The following is a 16,400-nucleotide window of genomic DNA, read 5'->3' as shown; positions in this document are numbered from 1 at the left end:
AATTAATATAAAAAAAAGATATTAATTTAACTGCAAAGTACTCAATAAATACTGAACACGTGGTTTTTTCCTTGTCAGTTTAGCTTTATTTATGACCTCTCATCTTGTGCAAGTGAAAAGATTTCTTAAAGTTGGTGGTTTCATATGACTTAGTAATATGATCTTGTTTCTCTTTAAATAGCTCCGCAAATAAGTGCCTTGCTAAAAATGCTATTTTATACATGTGAAGCCACAGGCTTAAGGAAAATAATGGTGCTGATCTAACATTCAGTATAGGTACAATGGCAGCTACTCTTCCTGAACAGCAGTCATTTGTATAATGTCTAGTTAGTCCTTAGTGAAAATGATGCTCTTTGGACATTATGGCCATCACAGTGAACATCTTGAAAATCATTTTATTGCTACACTGCTGGAATGGAAAATCTTATCAACATTGGGTTTCACTTAAAGGAGACTAGAAATCAGAATTTTCCTTTTACGTATGTAATTCTCTACAGATTTTAATCCGACTGTCATGTTTATAAATTAAATATCGTAAGCGGGTAGTGATTTTATTGCATGGAAGATACCACAATTCCGTAAATTGCCGAGTTTTTCCAAGTTTTGATGAGACGACAGACCACGTGGTACCGTGACGCAATACTAGCCAGTCCTCGAATACAAACATAAACATTGGCGAGCAAGGCAGATGGAAGGAGACCACATTTGGGTTGCACATTCAAAACTTGAATCTGCAGACTGATATAATAGTTTATGTACTGTACTGGTCAGTGCTAAAAGAAATTTTTTAGGCACAGGCCCCGGGCTGGTGACTTTAATAAACTCAAGCCCTGACTGAAATTCCACAAGCCTGGACAGTTCATACCTGTCAACTCTCAAGCCAGGAGAGAAACCTCCCAATTTTGGGGGTATTTCCTCATCTACATCCCGATCTCGTAATATCTCTAAATTTTTTGCAGCGAAGTCCCGATTATTACATTATGTCTGTCAATTTTCATTTGTCAGAAGAAAAAACCCAACCCCAAACCATTTATAAATAGATATAACGTATGCAATCCACAGTCTAAACTGCCACACTGCAGACATCGTAGTGATATGACTGAAAAATTGTTAAAGCTACGTTAAAAATTTAAATCACATGCACACATGTCTAAATCCGGCACCGGAGGAAATAATTAATATCACACAACAGTTTTTTTCTTTTTTTCTTCTTCAGTAAATAGAACAAGAAAATTAAACATTATTCAAGTAAATTTCAGATGTTTTTAAACAACTACAACAGTACTATAGTATAAAAAAATTAAAAGAATAAAATTGTCACCAATTAGCTTAAATGAATGATCACTGTGAAATTTTCTCTGCAGACAAAATCGCATGTCCATTTCTGCCGAAGAAACTCGGCCAGTTAACACCTGACATTCCTTTACCATATATGTAAAGTTTAATTACCATGATTAAATTACAAGGAACAAAACAAAATATACCATGCAGTATATGTGGCCCTAAAGAACTAATTCTGAATAAATATTTTGTTCAGCAAACAGTGTTACATGCATTAAGACTTAAACCTGAAGTCCATGGCAATGTAAGTAACAACAAAATAGGCATCGTTTATTTTGGCAATCAGTTGCTGGTGCTTACACATACACACACTGTCGAACATGGTTTCTTTGAAGTATGTCCGACGGGCAGTCCTTTTCACAAGATCAATGCAAGGATAAGGAGTCTGTTCATTAGTCACACCGGCTTTATTGTTTGCTTACTTAAATTAAAACTTTAGCTATTTTGCAATTTAGCCAGAGCTGACCAGAATATGCAAAATGGGCTTGTCCTGGGGGAATAATAAGGCGTATCACATGGAGAAAAGTACGTCCCATGGGCGCTCATACATTGGGGCAAGGGGTTGGGGGTTGGGTCAATAGTGTCTCTCCTCCCCCCCAGTTTCTATTGTCAGCCATTTAATGTGAAACTTTGACCTCTTTTCTTTTAATCGCTGCTATTTAAACTGCCCAAGGAATAGTTTTATATCAGTTCGAATCATTACAGATTACCGTTTATACATACTACACCACTCCCTCGATAACTCGCACACATCGGGGTCCAGAAACATCGACTGCACTATAAGTGAGGCGCGAGTTATCGAGGGACCTATAAAATAAGCCCAAAACCAATAAAGTAATTGACGACTTAACGGAAAAATGGGGGGGGGTAGGCAGATTATACTGTTGAATACTCACTTTATAATCGTTCTGAGATTAACTGTTAATAAATATCTCTTCATAACGGTGTACTTTATTATTTTCTCATAGGACAACATTAATTTCGGGATAAATTACAGTATATTGAGGCGATCATCGGAAACATTATTCCACGTGGTTTCCGTTCGCTTAACATGTGTACCACTTCACACATTGTGTACTACGTCACTAATTTTTATGTTGAATTGGATACATTCTAGTTTTATTGTTTGATCCAAATTAGACTTTTTTTATATACAAAAGATTGACTGATTTCGAGAAACAGTGTCGATCGAACGATAGATAGATAGATAGATAGATTTGAATGCGATAGAAGTTAAATGGAAAACAAAAAAAAACCAAGGGTTAATCAGTACTAACATATTTAATTGGTCTACAAATTTAAAACAACGTAAATTAGAACAAGTTAATACTTGCCGTTTGTGCCACGCTTGATAAATATCAATTCACTTTTTGAAAAAATCAGTAAATTTTTTTTTTTGTGTGTTACTCCTTGGTTTCTCTGCTGCCGGGCAAAATCCCTCAGATTTCTCAAATGCATGAGCTTTACGTAGTCAACATTTTGGGTCTCCAGCCACCTTATGGCAATATCAAAATATTTGATTGCTTCCTGTGCAGAGGGGTGGGGGGTGCAACATCTGCGTCTGCATCACTTTCAACACTTGTATTACTCCAGTTAGAATCGTCTTCTGCTGCAAATTTGTTCGCTATAGAAATAATTATAGTTTCATCTGACATGTATTCGGCTGTGGGGCAATCATTGTCAGCACAAATCCACTCCTCCATATCATCAAGAGAAACGCTCATCTCAGGACCATGAGTCTGTACGAATTTCTCCCAAACAGCCTCAGCATTAATGACATAAGTTTCACTGAAACATTCAAAGTCACTATCATCGTCATTGTCTCTGTTACTGTTTTGCTTTACGTCAAAGGCAGCTCCAAGACCCTTAATCCAGCACCCGAGATCTCTTGTAATCGATTTTTTTTTTTAATGCAACAAACACTTCCCCAAGTTGTTGATCAAAACAAAGCCGGCATGTACATGTAATTAGGTTCTCACAGAAGTACTCACGGGTTTCGATGTGACGGTCGATTGACTCTTTTCATGTTTTCAATGAACAGAATATGTTGTGATTATAATGTTTACACTGAAACAGAATTAAAGGATTAGAACGTGACTTTCACACAGGAAGACATTTAATTGGTGTTTATTTCATTCTCTGTTGCCACCTGTTAGCATTTACCAGAAGTTTTCATTGATCGCTATTTCACCAGACTGTTTATGTACAGTATAATGACAACTATTTATCATAAAAACTTACATAATATATGATATCTTTAAACAGAGTTCTCGCTAGGATTTTAAAACTGGGTCTTTCTGCCTCTGAATTCAATCACTAAATATCAGTACATTTTCTCACTCGGCCGCCAGTCAAAGCCTTTGAACTAGCCGCCTAGCTGTTGCATCATGTTCTTTTTTTTTTTTAATGTACTCTTATAAAATGGCAACAGTACATCAAAGAGTCTTTCAGTCATTGAATTCTGTCATTGTAAATATCAGCACAGTTAACTGATCAACACATTTTCCCACAAAGCAGGTGGCTGAAACAGGACCGGCAAATCTTTGAATTTTCCCGCGCACCTATTACATGCATACAGAGGATTCCCGCCTCAGTGATTTTCTGCATCCCAGATCAAAAATTGGCATCCAAATGCGCATAATTAAGCGTTTTCGAGATCTCTGAAATTAATTCTTCTTTAGAACCTGCAAATTTCAAAATATGGATTATATTTTTACGGGCATTAATCACCATTTTCGATGATAAAACAAGCAATGTATCAAGGTTTCATTTATCAATTCTTATCGTAATTTTTTCATGTTCAGCATATTTTAAAGATATTTTAAATACATTTTCTCTGGAAAAAATCGGGAGCCAAGATGGACAGCACGTTATAAGCGGGATCGTGAGTTATCTGGGCGCGAGTTATCGAGGGAGCGGTGTACATGTATACAATGATTTTTGTTTAAATTTGGAATTTTTATAAGATTACTGAAAATTGTGTTTTCTCGAAACACGACAGGTTTAGAATATTATTTTTGGCAAAGCCTCCATTTGATTTAAATCAAATCTAAATTTCACCTTGGACAGTAGTGATTTGATTTAGATTGTGCCGTGTTAAGGCATGTATGTCAACATCTTGAAAATACATTTACTCATTTCACCATTGCCATCAAAGTTTCCTCAAGCAAACAATTTTTGTTTCGACAAGCCTGACGGGCACCTCACTTTGAATACAGGATGGGCCAGAACTAAAACCAGAGGGGCCCAGGGTGTCGGGCTATCAGATTTATTTTTAGCAATGCTGGTGTAGATAAAAGATCTGTGAATTGATTGTTGCATTTTGTGGTCACTTACTCGGCCTTCTGCCTATTTTCATAACTCGCACGTTTAACACTTTTCCCAGGATTTAAAATATTCAACGTTATGTCTGGAACAGCACCAACTTTTAGTCTAGGCCTAGCATTTGCGTATCCTTGAGCTGCCATTTTTTCAGAATCCCTCTCGTAACAGTCCTTTGAGAAATGTAACGAGCACATAGTGCAGTATGGTGTTGCTTTGAAATCGACTCGTTTGTAATAATATATCCATTCTTTTATTATGCCTTTATCTTTCGGAAAAGAAAAAAAATGTTGTCCACAGGCTTTTCTTAATGTTCTATTACACCCGTAAGCAACGCAAAACGGTATTGTCTTTGACTCTGGCAACTCCCACTTGGGCTGCTGGAGTCGCTACTATGACATCACATCCCGAAAGTAACTGAATAGGCGCGGAAATTTTGCATACGAGGTCATGGAAATTCAGCTCCTAGAAGATAGGCCAACGTAAAGAGCCTCTTACGTGAATGTATATGATTTGTTTACAAATCAAAAGTGCTGGTGTCTGCGTCATTGTTTGTTTACAATAGAAAGTAGTTCCTTTATTCACGTGAATGCTATATGTGTATTGTCGTGCACGTTCAGTATCGGGGAATATTGAATGATTCTGACAATGTAAAGTTAACGGGGAAAAATATGAGCATATAATAACTCTTTTTATTGAATGTATGAACACATACACACACACACACACACACACACACACACACACACACACACACACACAGATTGTTTCAGTACTCTGCAGTTAAAAAGAGAAAAAAATGTCATCTTGAATAATTTCCAGGAAATTCTTTTTTGGTATGAACATCAGACCATTTGAGGGACTCTTGTATTAAGTATTATTCCATATTTGTAAATAATAATAATAATGAATCATTTTTCTTTGTTCTTTTCTTTTAGAATTTAGATGAATTCTTTGACCATCTAAATGCAATATGTGGGCCTTCTCACCTTGGTGTATTACTGAAGAAACCAGACAAAAAGAAAGAAAGGTATATGTGTAAAGATGTCTCTTTTTTGTACAGAATATTTCAATTTCTTACAAATACTGGAAGGTTATGTTTAAAATGTTTAAATGTAATTGGTTTTACACTTGTTATCATATCTAGACTTAAGTTAAACAAACTCACTCATTTCCTCCAATTAAGCATGTTCTAAATGTGCTGTCAACAGAATACAGTATTCCCACTTTATAATACTGTAAGCAAGCACAAGTGTGGAATATTTGATAATGTGAAGCCATCTTTTAATTGGTTCTTATCAGCCAAGATCTAAAATTAAGTAGTGAAGCTGAACATTGATAACAATATTTACCCAATTTATCATGGTTCAAGCCATACCACTATTATAAGACTGTGACAGCAGTATCCTGAGAGGCCTTATAATGAAGGAATGCTAAATGCTTCTGTGCCATACAAATTAAAGGCACACTCCGGAAATTAAGGAAGTATTTGCGGGAAGGTTCAGAGATACAGTGAGACCCCACTAGAGCACAATTATTGCGCTATGTACTGTATTTTGATACATATCTAAAGAAGTCAGTTAACTGAAAAAAATATTGCAAGTGTATCCTCCTAGCTATAAAACACCAGGGGAGTGGGGGTGGGTGGCACACAAACCAACAGGTTTTGATGATACAGTTATCAATTTGTTGCTTATTAAACAAAAATTACTTAAAACAGTTATTACATATTTGATATTGATTTTTTGGGGGCAGATAAACCATTAATTGGTACTGACAATATAAATATATGCAAAATTTGGCAACTGAGTGTAAATAGAGGATATCTGCTCACTAGTTATGAGCTAGTCTGATTGTATCCATAATAGTAATTCCCCCAAAAATATGCACAAAAAACTATAATGACTACCAAAACATTCAGCTAGATGCAGATTCATTTGAATCAAAATTCTGAATTTCTTACTAATACACTCACACTAACTTAGAAAACAGTGTATTTTCCATGACATTCATATTGAAATATACTTAAAATGAAAATTCATACAGGTGGTCAAAAGCATATACCCCATAAGATAATCGAGATGAGAATTCTGCAGGTTTGTATACATGTACCAAGTCTGTGAGTAAACCATTTGATTGGATGGGTGCAGTCACAATTGAGTCATTTTCTAAAGGACAGAGGAAAAAAGAAATGAAATAACTCAATATGCATTGAAACTTTTGTTGATAACAGTGACTTTGCACTACTGATGAGCTAAATCAATAAAAAATATAAGGATTATCTTTCTGGATGATTATCTATGCGGTAAACACATACACCACTCCCTCGCTAACTCGCGCCCTGATAACTCGCAAACCCGCTTATAATGCGGTGTCAGGTGTGGATCCATTTTTTAAACCCGAAAATACCCAAAAAATTATCCCTATTTGTTGAACTTGAAGTAAAACGCGATCAAAATTGGTAATGGAAACTTTTATATAATCTCATTTTATCGTTGAAAACGGGAGATAGGAACTGGAAATTTTAATCAACACTATGAAATATCAAATTTGAAAATAACTCATCCAATTTTTTACATTTTCTTTCCAAACGACATTCCTAGTACACCGCAATTAACGATATGTAAGGAAATTTTGATCAATGAAAATGTCACTTATGCCGTGTGGAGGCAGTACTTTAATAAATAAATACAAATTAAATAATTTTTTTATGAATTGAATTTGTGTTCTAGTTCCATCTTTTAGTTCCTTTTAAGTGTAATCATCGTAAGTGCAATGTTTCCTCTTGTAATTAAACATAAAATGCGTCAGTCTACCGTAACAGCTATATCCGCGAGCATTTCTCTGAAAACCTAATTAAGTGCCGACCATGTTTTGATAACTGACTTGCAGAAGTACTTGTTGTATTGTTGCACTGAATTAAAAGCTGGTCTCCTTTATATTATCACGTTAATTATGTCTTTTGAATAAAAAAATGGAGGTGGAATAAAAGAAAAGTTAAAAGGCACAGAAATTGGACTAACTTAAAATCTAGCTGCCTTGGTCGTATGTTGGGTGAACTCATTTCATTTGATCAATCGAACACTGTAAAAACGTTATTGTGTATGTAACATAAACTACCTTAAATTAGCTGACTTTTTCATAACTGATCAACGATAACAAGGCAGCAAAGCGAAAAGAATACTTCGTAAAATAAAGAGCTTGATTTCACAGATACAGACCATTGTGGGCAAGCAAGTTTCAGAGAATTCTTGAACTGGCATGTAGATATGTCCTCAGGGATGATAAGAAATTTCATTATTACTTCCAATGAAATCATGACATTAACACTGTACTAATTGAACAATAAGAAATTGAGTTTCGACGTAGACATGTCACAAAATAAATATCGCGTGTTTTAAAAAAAAAAAGGAATCTTGTTTGGTGGTGTATCAACAGTTAGTCTAATTCCCAAATTGTGAACTACTGATTTGGCAAGATACTATTAAATACCACTATGGGAACCAGACTCATCAAGAAAACAAAAAGCAGTGATGTAATACACAGATTTTTTGCGTACTCGTGATGGTTGTTCAGACCAGTTGGAACGATCTTTCATATGTTGGATATTTTGAGGGAAAAAAATGTTATTTAAATAGAATAATGAACAACTTCATTAGGAAAAGCGCATTATTAAAAATTATTATCAACATGATTGTAAAATGAGGATTCAGTCATTAAACAGCCCAGTTCCCTAACGCTGCCCCCACCCCCCTACAGTTTTCACGATGTCAAAGTGATTTTGTTAAATTTGTGGAGGTAACTCGCACCTCGCTTATAGTGCGATCTATGTTTGTGGACCCCGTTGTGCGCGAGTTATCGAGGGAGAGGTGTACTAATCCCAAGAACACCCATGATGAATGTTCCATGTTAATAAGTGAAGCTGTATAGTAGTTTCAGCATTGACATGAAAGACAGATGAGAACCCACACATATAGGTAGACAAAGTAAATCTTGTATGCTGCCAAGCTGATTGACACAAAAGTATTAAAGGAAATATTTTGAACAGGTCACAAACCACTTCTTAAGAAATGAAGTAAATTTTATTGGGGTTGATGAAATATGCTTTAAAAGAATCAAGTATGGCTTACCAGGAAAACATTGAAATTAAAGTAGATATTTAAAACAAAATTAGTATTTTGTAGATTAAACTGGATTTAGAGATTTTTCTCCATTTAAATAGCTTGACAAACATTATCTCTGTTTTGTGATCAAAATCCTTATTATATCCATTATTAGTTAAAACGAAATATCTAGAGGTAATAGAAATGTAATGTTGGAAACGTGAGATTCTGCAGAATAGAAAAATACTGTCAACTTCAAATGTTTATTGTTTCATGCCTCTATTTCCATTCAGAAATGTGTATAAGGTATGCAGTGTGTTTATCCATTTCCTGATGATATTCATTACACATTACATGTATATACAGCTATTTGGATTTTAATAATCCACTGCAAAGTGAAGTGTCCATCAGTGTTGTTTACCATGGGTGTTTACCAGCAAGTATATTGCTTCCATTTTTTTCCAAGTCCTAATTAACTGTCCTATTATTACTATTTGTGTTTTGCTCTATAACCACTGTGTTTAATGCATTAAAAGTTTTGATTCAAGTTGTATTTTCCTTTTCCATAAATTTAACTCCAAAGTGACATTTCCCAAGTTTTCTGCCTGTGCACATGGCCCAGTAAGACTTTGGCATGTATACCATTCCAATGGAAAAAATGGTTAGAGTGTCTGCCTCAGATGCGGGAGGTCATTGGTTCAAACCCAGGCTGAGTCATACCAAAGACTTATAAAAATGGTACTTGCAGCTGCCTCACTTGGCAATCAACATTAAGAGGTTAGTGTTAGGACTGGTCGGCCTGGTGTCAGGATAATGTGACTGGGTGGGACATGATGCTACATGTCTGCGGCATTATGCCTCAGTGCTAGTCATCACTATAAATTGCATCACTGCATACATTCTAGCGATATGACTGAAAAATTGTTATAGCTACATTAAAAATCCAAAACACACACACACACACAACCACTCACATGTTGGGGTTATAATGTACTGTATTAGGATTCAACACAACTACATGTTGACATTCATTCAAAATAGATAAAATGAGACAGTGATTAAACCTGAATGTTCAGCATCATTGCAAACATGCTTCAGTTTCCTACACCTTAAAGATCAGCTGAGTTAAGGGCTATCTTATTGATATTACATATTTCATAATGAGATATTAAAATGTATCAGTCTGAGAAAATTGGTATTGCCACTGCCGCAAAGCAACTTTTATAATCACAATGGCAATATGAATTTTGGAACTATTTTCTTTCCCATTTACAAAATATCTGCTCTTATGTATATATAAGCAAAGAGGAGATGCCATTAACAAATGCCTAAAATCAAAGTCCAGACAAGAGGTACAGCAATGTATACAAACAATAAACTTTGCTCATTAAATAAAGTGCATCAACTTTTTGATTTTGATCATTGCTGTAGCCACATTTTAGGGTCCTCAAGTAACCCAAAATAGCTATTTTAAACAAAATGTGGTGTTAATGGGAGGTAATTTAAACAAGCTGCAGTTACCATGCGAGTTTCAATTGCAATTTTGTCACTGAGGTAACTTATCATTAACTATCAGTTTAAAACAAAAATTTTATTTAAATTAAATGCTTGTGAAACCAAAAAACTTTAAATATTAAAAGCAATAAATACTTTTCTAAAAATAGAAATACTGGACAAAGTGTGATTTCATCCAAAGTCTAATTAAAATTATTCAGGGCTGTTCCATTAAAACATACATGGGACCCAACGAAGGCACTTTTAAAGTGGGTAATTCTGTGAAATCAAAGTACTGTGGCATATACTTTTACAGAACTTCCTTCCCTGTGTACCATGTATGTTTAAATGGAACAGCCCTCATACTGCTAATGGCCAATGGAGAGATACCTTTTACTAGTCATGCATAACTGACAGGATATTGAATTTAAAGATCAATGTTGTGGCTTTTCTTGCAATTGTTTCATTTATTTTGTGCCTTTGATCAGTTACATGTACTTTCAACCTACTTACTTTTCTTGAAACTGACAATAATACATTCTTCTACCATAACTGTTCTAATTGGCCGTAACAATGTGTTTCATCATGTAACCTTAAAACAACTGTACTCTTAACACATTAACCCAGGGCTGAGTGGTCTGAAGCGCTTTCCATTATGGATCACTGCCATCTCACCTCTGTCTGCGTGGGTTCGAGTCTCAGATTCAGTCAATGTGGGTATGTGAGAAAGCCTGCCAGTAGCTTCTTGTGGGTTGGTGGTTCTTTCCGGGGGTTTTCTGGGTTTTTCCTCCACAATTAATACTGGCTGCCATGTATAGCCTATTGTGTGCTGAAAAATGGCATTAAACCCTACAACAACAACAACAACACATTAACCCCTGGAGGTTTTTGTCATTTTCGCCTGAAATTTGAGTAGGAAACACATTTTGACAGCTATTTCTGAATAGATCCGAAAACACCAAATCGCAGTTGGATGAAGAACCAAGAAAAACCCTGCCTAGTTGTGTTAGAAACATCGTTTATCATTGGCTATTTGGCTCATGCATGAGCAAAAGGGTAAAAGTTGGATTTTTTTTGTTTTTGCTTCTTTTTTTTGTTGTTGTGCTAAACAGAGCCATTATTTTTGTATCGAGACCACTCTTTATTCCAATTGGCCATTTTATCCTACTTTTTGCAAAGGTTCATCTGTCTGTTTGCAGTTCATACCGGTTTGCCTTAGATCTGAGACCAAAAAGTCTAAAAATCTGGACAAAAAAATCAGATTCTGACCACAAGCGAATTTTGGGTAGAAAAATGTCAGGTCCAAGAAATGAGTTTTTTTATCTGTATTTTGTAGTGCAACTAGATATTCCAGATTATTTGGTATCATTGTAGAGCTACATCTGTCTACCTTTATATGATACCACCCACTTTAGTGTATCATGCATGACCATGATGCTACAGAGCTTGGCAGTAGGTTACTACCTCCTGCCCAGTTAAGTCGTTGCTAGGGGTTAATATGTTAACAGCAATGTGTCCTGTAATCATCCATTTTATGTAGTACATAGATCAACAGCAAATCAATTGCACTTACATGCACTTGTTGAAAAAAAATCTAAATTTACTTTTGAGTGATATTTGGGAACATCTGTCCGTGTTGTTCATTTTGGATTATTTCATCACACAATGCCTGAAATGTTATTGTTACACTGTGTGTAATAGCTACTACTTGAAAAATATACAAATAATGTGTCCTTACCCATAAAAAGAGTTTTACAACCTATTCATCCATAACAATTCCCCAGTCAAGTAGCATTTCTGGATTTCTAGAGAGCATAGTAGTTTTGTGTTGGTAGTAGCTGCACCAGTAAGGCAACAAGGTTTCTTTTTAATGAGGTAAACTCTATGCAATGGCACCAAACTCTGAGGAGGGCTTGATGATATGAGAAGGAAATATGCTATTTGTATTGGGTTAGACAGCTTAAAAGTCAAGGTTACATTTACCAAAACAATAGTGGTCTATGCAATAAACTGTGTTTGATACCATCTTTTAGTAAAATTGCACACAAATGGTTCGTTTTGGGGCCTGGAGGGAACATATTGCTTATAGGGTTAAAAAGTCAAGGTCATTGACACTTGCACCCCATTGGTCAATGCTGTGCAAAGTTAGACATGCCCTACTTGTGTTGACATACAAAATTATCAAACACAAGGTTATTTGTACAATGTACCTTTCACAGTACTCTTGTTATCCAGAAGTCTATTATTATATGAGGAGATATATTGAAACCTCTTGCAATTTTCTTATTTACCACTGAAAGTGAGATTTAATGAACATAGAAGACCAAGTTGAATCTCGTCTGAAATATCACGGCACATCCACAATGCTTGCCCTGGCCATACTGTAACTTCGAACTCAGTAAAAATCGTAGATCGAGAACAAGCCTGGTTGAGCGTGGGGTTAAAGAATCAATCTACATCCATGCACACAAACCCATGCTGAACAGGGATGGGGGTCATTACAACCTGCCGCATATATGGGGCAATCTGTTAACATTGCTCACCATTCTATCAAGCAGTGTTAACAGTCAGTAGAGACTAAATTAGTCTGCTGATGAAGTCCTTAGTGTGAGGATGAAAGTTTCAGGTTAGCTTTCTCTATATTGTTTGTGTATGTTGGTTGAAAAGTTATAAACAATGTCAAATTTGAATTCTTTAAGAATTTTCTTCTAAAAATTGTTGAATTGCCAAGCTTCACCCATTTGATCAATTTACACAGTAGTTCATGTTCTGGTGGACTACCAGCTATAGTTTCAAAATGAAATATACATCAATTAGTATGTGATCACACTTTGATAGCTGACTTTGTAACAGTCTGGAGCAACAAAGTTGGAGACTTTTTTTTCACTATATTCACCTGCCATAGCAGATGCCTCCATAAAAAGGACATCTGTTTATCAAGTACAAAGTTTTTTTTACTCAACTATTTTTCACTGAATTTTGCTGAAAGGATTGCCTTAAGCACAATGCTTTTGATTGTTACTTTGTAATATTTGCAAAAAGGAAGTTTTATTTGGTAGAAAATGGTTTAGTTTGTTGTTTTATGGCACATCAGTACTTTGAAGGTCATATCATGCTGTGGCAAGTTGAGTAAAGTGCCTTGTTATATTATTAAGTGGATATTATTATTGCAACATTTTCTACTATTATTTGAATATTGGTTATGTACTAATTACGAGCATAATGTTCTGTTGCAGGCAGTTGATATTCAGTCATAGACAGAATTTACTACAGCAGATGAATCAGGAATCTGACCCAGCCATGACCCTTCACCTTGCTAGTGTGATACTCTTCCAGACCTTCACACAGTCTATGGTCCATGCTCCAGGAAAGTGTGTTCCACATATCATCTCCTTCCTGAAACCTTACCTGGATCCAGAAAAGTTTACAGTTCTTACCAACCTTCAAGGTCAGTGTTAACATAGTGAAGAAAAATATACATTCTAGTCTTCTTAATCCAGTTCCAACCATAGCTGTCAAAATCATCAGATGAACATGGAAATTTGTTCAACAAGTACTAGCTAGAAGAACTTGAATGGCTTGCCATCAAATTTTCCACACTTTTTATTTAAACATATCACAGCAAGGACAAGGAATTTTGTCTGTACGCTACGATAATGACAAAAGAAATCAGAAAACATGAAATGGTTGTTTTCATAATGTGCAATCAATGGAAGAATTTTATTGAGAAAACGTCCAGCTGATTGAGATTTGTTGGCCGTTCTTTTAGCTGTCAATCACTTGTCAGCCAGGTAATTTATATTGGGCTCACTTGGACCTCTTATTTCGGATGAATAGCATTTCTTTTATATGATACTCAGATTAAATTCTTAGATATTAAAAAATGAAATATGATACAAAAATAAGATTATATAAATCTTTTTCAAATTTCTCTATAAACAGATGATCACTATTTTCCTCATTGTGATAATTCTATCCCTCTGATAAATGAATTGAGTTTTTCTTTGCTTCTTGTAAAAGTATTTCTTCCTTTGTTTTTCAGATATGGTTGTAAAATATGCCCGTTCACAGGGCTCTGATGGGAATAACAAGTCTGAAGAGATGGAAACATTAACAAAAGAGATGTCTAGTTTCGTTCCAACAATTAAAGAACTAGTCCATACTACAAAGAAAACTAATCAGCCTACTGGAATGGAAGAAAGTTAAATTAAGAAAAAATTCTTTGATTTTGTAAAGACAGAAAAACAAATAACTTGGTTGTTTTAAAGGCAGCAAAGTAAAGCGAGTTACAAGAACATGTGGGAATAAACTCATTACAATGTTATAGTTTTTATAGAAATATGCACAAGTACACATTTTTATATCAGAGTACACATACTTGTTTTTATGTTCATTATACTACAGAAACTGTTAGTTGATGATGAGCCTCACTGGTTTGATGAAATCTTTTAAAATTTAATTTATTACGACTACAAAAAACTAAATCAAGAATATGATCATTCAGACTTGAAGTAGTACTTTGTTCTATTTATAAAAAATAATCGCATTTGGATTTAAGAATATCACTGTTGTAATCAAGTAGTATTTAACATTTTAAGACATGGATGATTAGTTTTACATCCTGTTGTTATGGGTGCTATTATTCCAAAACCACGAAAAAACCATTGTAAACCAGACTAAGGTACATTTAGGTTATTCCAGCATTTAGTCTGGTTCCCAGCCTTATCATTACTACTGCCCACATGTAGGACCCTATGTCCAGCTTTATCATTACTACTGCCCACATGTAGGACCCTATGTCCAGCCTTATCATTGCTACTGCCCACATGTAGGACCCTATGTCCAGCTCAGTGAATGACCATATCATGAGAACAGAGACAGAGACCACTGATCCTTCTGTAATCATTTGTATGTAATCATTTGTAACAACAATTGCTTGAATAGTAAAGATTGTTCTGATCAAAAACACTCATAAAAGGAACTATCAAAAAAAAGAGGTGGGTCTGGCTACCGGTTGGTATATAGTGACAGATGGTACAGTCTGTAAACCAGGCTAATGTAAATGTATGTCGCAAACTGACGTTGTAGTGCCACAATTAAGGTAGTGGTTGCGTATATCATTTGTCATTAAAGTTAATCCATATTGCTTCAGGGTGAATAATGTCTGTGTCTATTAAACCAGCAAGTGATAATCGTTTGCAGGATTCAAATGATAGTGTTAAAGGCTTGTGATGTTTTTTTCCGATGTTACAGTGATTACATCCCAATCACCGTGCTGTCATCTATTCAAGTTGGTGCAGCCGGGTTGCACACTTTGTTTAGAGTTAATCCCTGTATGCCTTCTTTGAATTAAGCCATTGTTTTTTGTCTTGGAGTAAATAAATCTGTTTCTGGATGAGATAATTGTTTCTTTCTATTTCATTAATTATTAGATATGCAATGCTCATGTATCGATTTTTCATATTTTCCCAAATTCTAGTCAAAACTGTCTTTATAGTCGATATTACAACTGAGCACTAATACTGTTAATGGCTAGTACCTTAGTAAAAATGGAAGAACCTCCAACTAAAAAGAAACAAATTTTATTGCTGGAGAAAATAATTATTGCAACTGAAAGAAGTGAAAAAGAGCAGACAACTTGCAAAATAGCGGTTTAAACATCAGTAACACAAATTTAGGGTGTTATAAAGGAAAAGGAGTAAATGAGAAACAGTTTCATGTGCTAATACATGTATATGTAATCTTCAGATGTAAATGTGATTTCATGTTTAATGATGGAAGTATATTGCTATACAATTTTGTTTTCAGATGAATGCATACAATATTTTAGCAATTAATAAAGAATAGAACATATGTACCATGATTGTGGTTATTTTTCTTTAAATTGTTTTGATACTGGACCTTGGTCTTTTTGTACAAAACTGTTATGAGAGACCACCTCTTGAGAGACCGTTTTTTGTTGGCAGAAGGGATGGAAATAGCATGCATCGCTTTTATCAGATACATCAAGAAAAGTATATGTTGTTGAGTGAATTTGTCCATAAATGTCATAGTTATAGAGCTGAAATTGGAATTCTGACTAAAAGGGCCTACAAGACCAATTTACTGTTATTCCATGACATAAGCCCCCTGAGACAGAAG

General features: G+C 35.1%; 1 protein-coding gene across 1 annotated transcript in view; it reads left to right on the top strand.

The window, feature by feature from the left end:
• Window positions 1-16,112, top strand: part of LOC149796468 (E3 UFM1-protein ligase 1-like) — a 99,819-nt gene extending 83,707 nt beyond the window's left edge. Inside the window, exons 15-17 of the mRNA XM_089961172.1 lie at window positions 5,601-5,692; window positions 13,496-13,707; window positions 14,302-16,112. Of these exons, the coding sequence (XP_089817298.1) occupies window positions 5,601-5,692; window positions 13,496-13,707; window positions 14,302-14,465 (468 nt within the window). The 3' untranslated portion in view covers window positions 14,466-16,112. The remainder of the gene's footprint in view (window positions 1-5,600; window positions 5,693-13,495; window positions 13,708-14,301) is intronic.
• Window positions 16,113-16,400: the final 288 nt, after the last annotated feature.

Source organism: Sinohyriopsis cumingii, chromosome 6 (genome assembly GCF_028554795.1).
Source record: "Sinohyriopsis cumingii isolate HCF-2022 chromosome 6, ASM2855479v2, whole genome shotgun sequence".
NCBI lineage: Eukaryota > Metazoa > Mollusca > Bivalvia > Unionida > Unionidae > Sinohyriopsis > Sinohyriopsis cumingii.
This window is presented reverse-complemented; position numbering and strand designations above follow the sequence as displayed.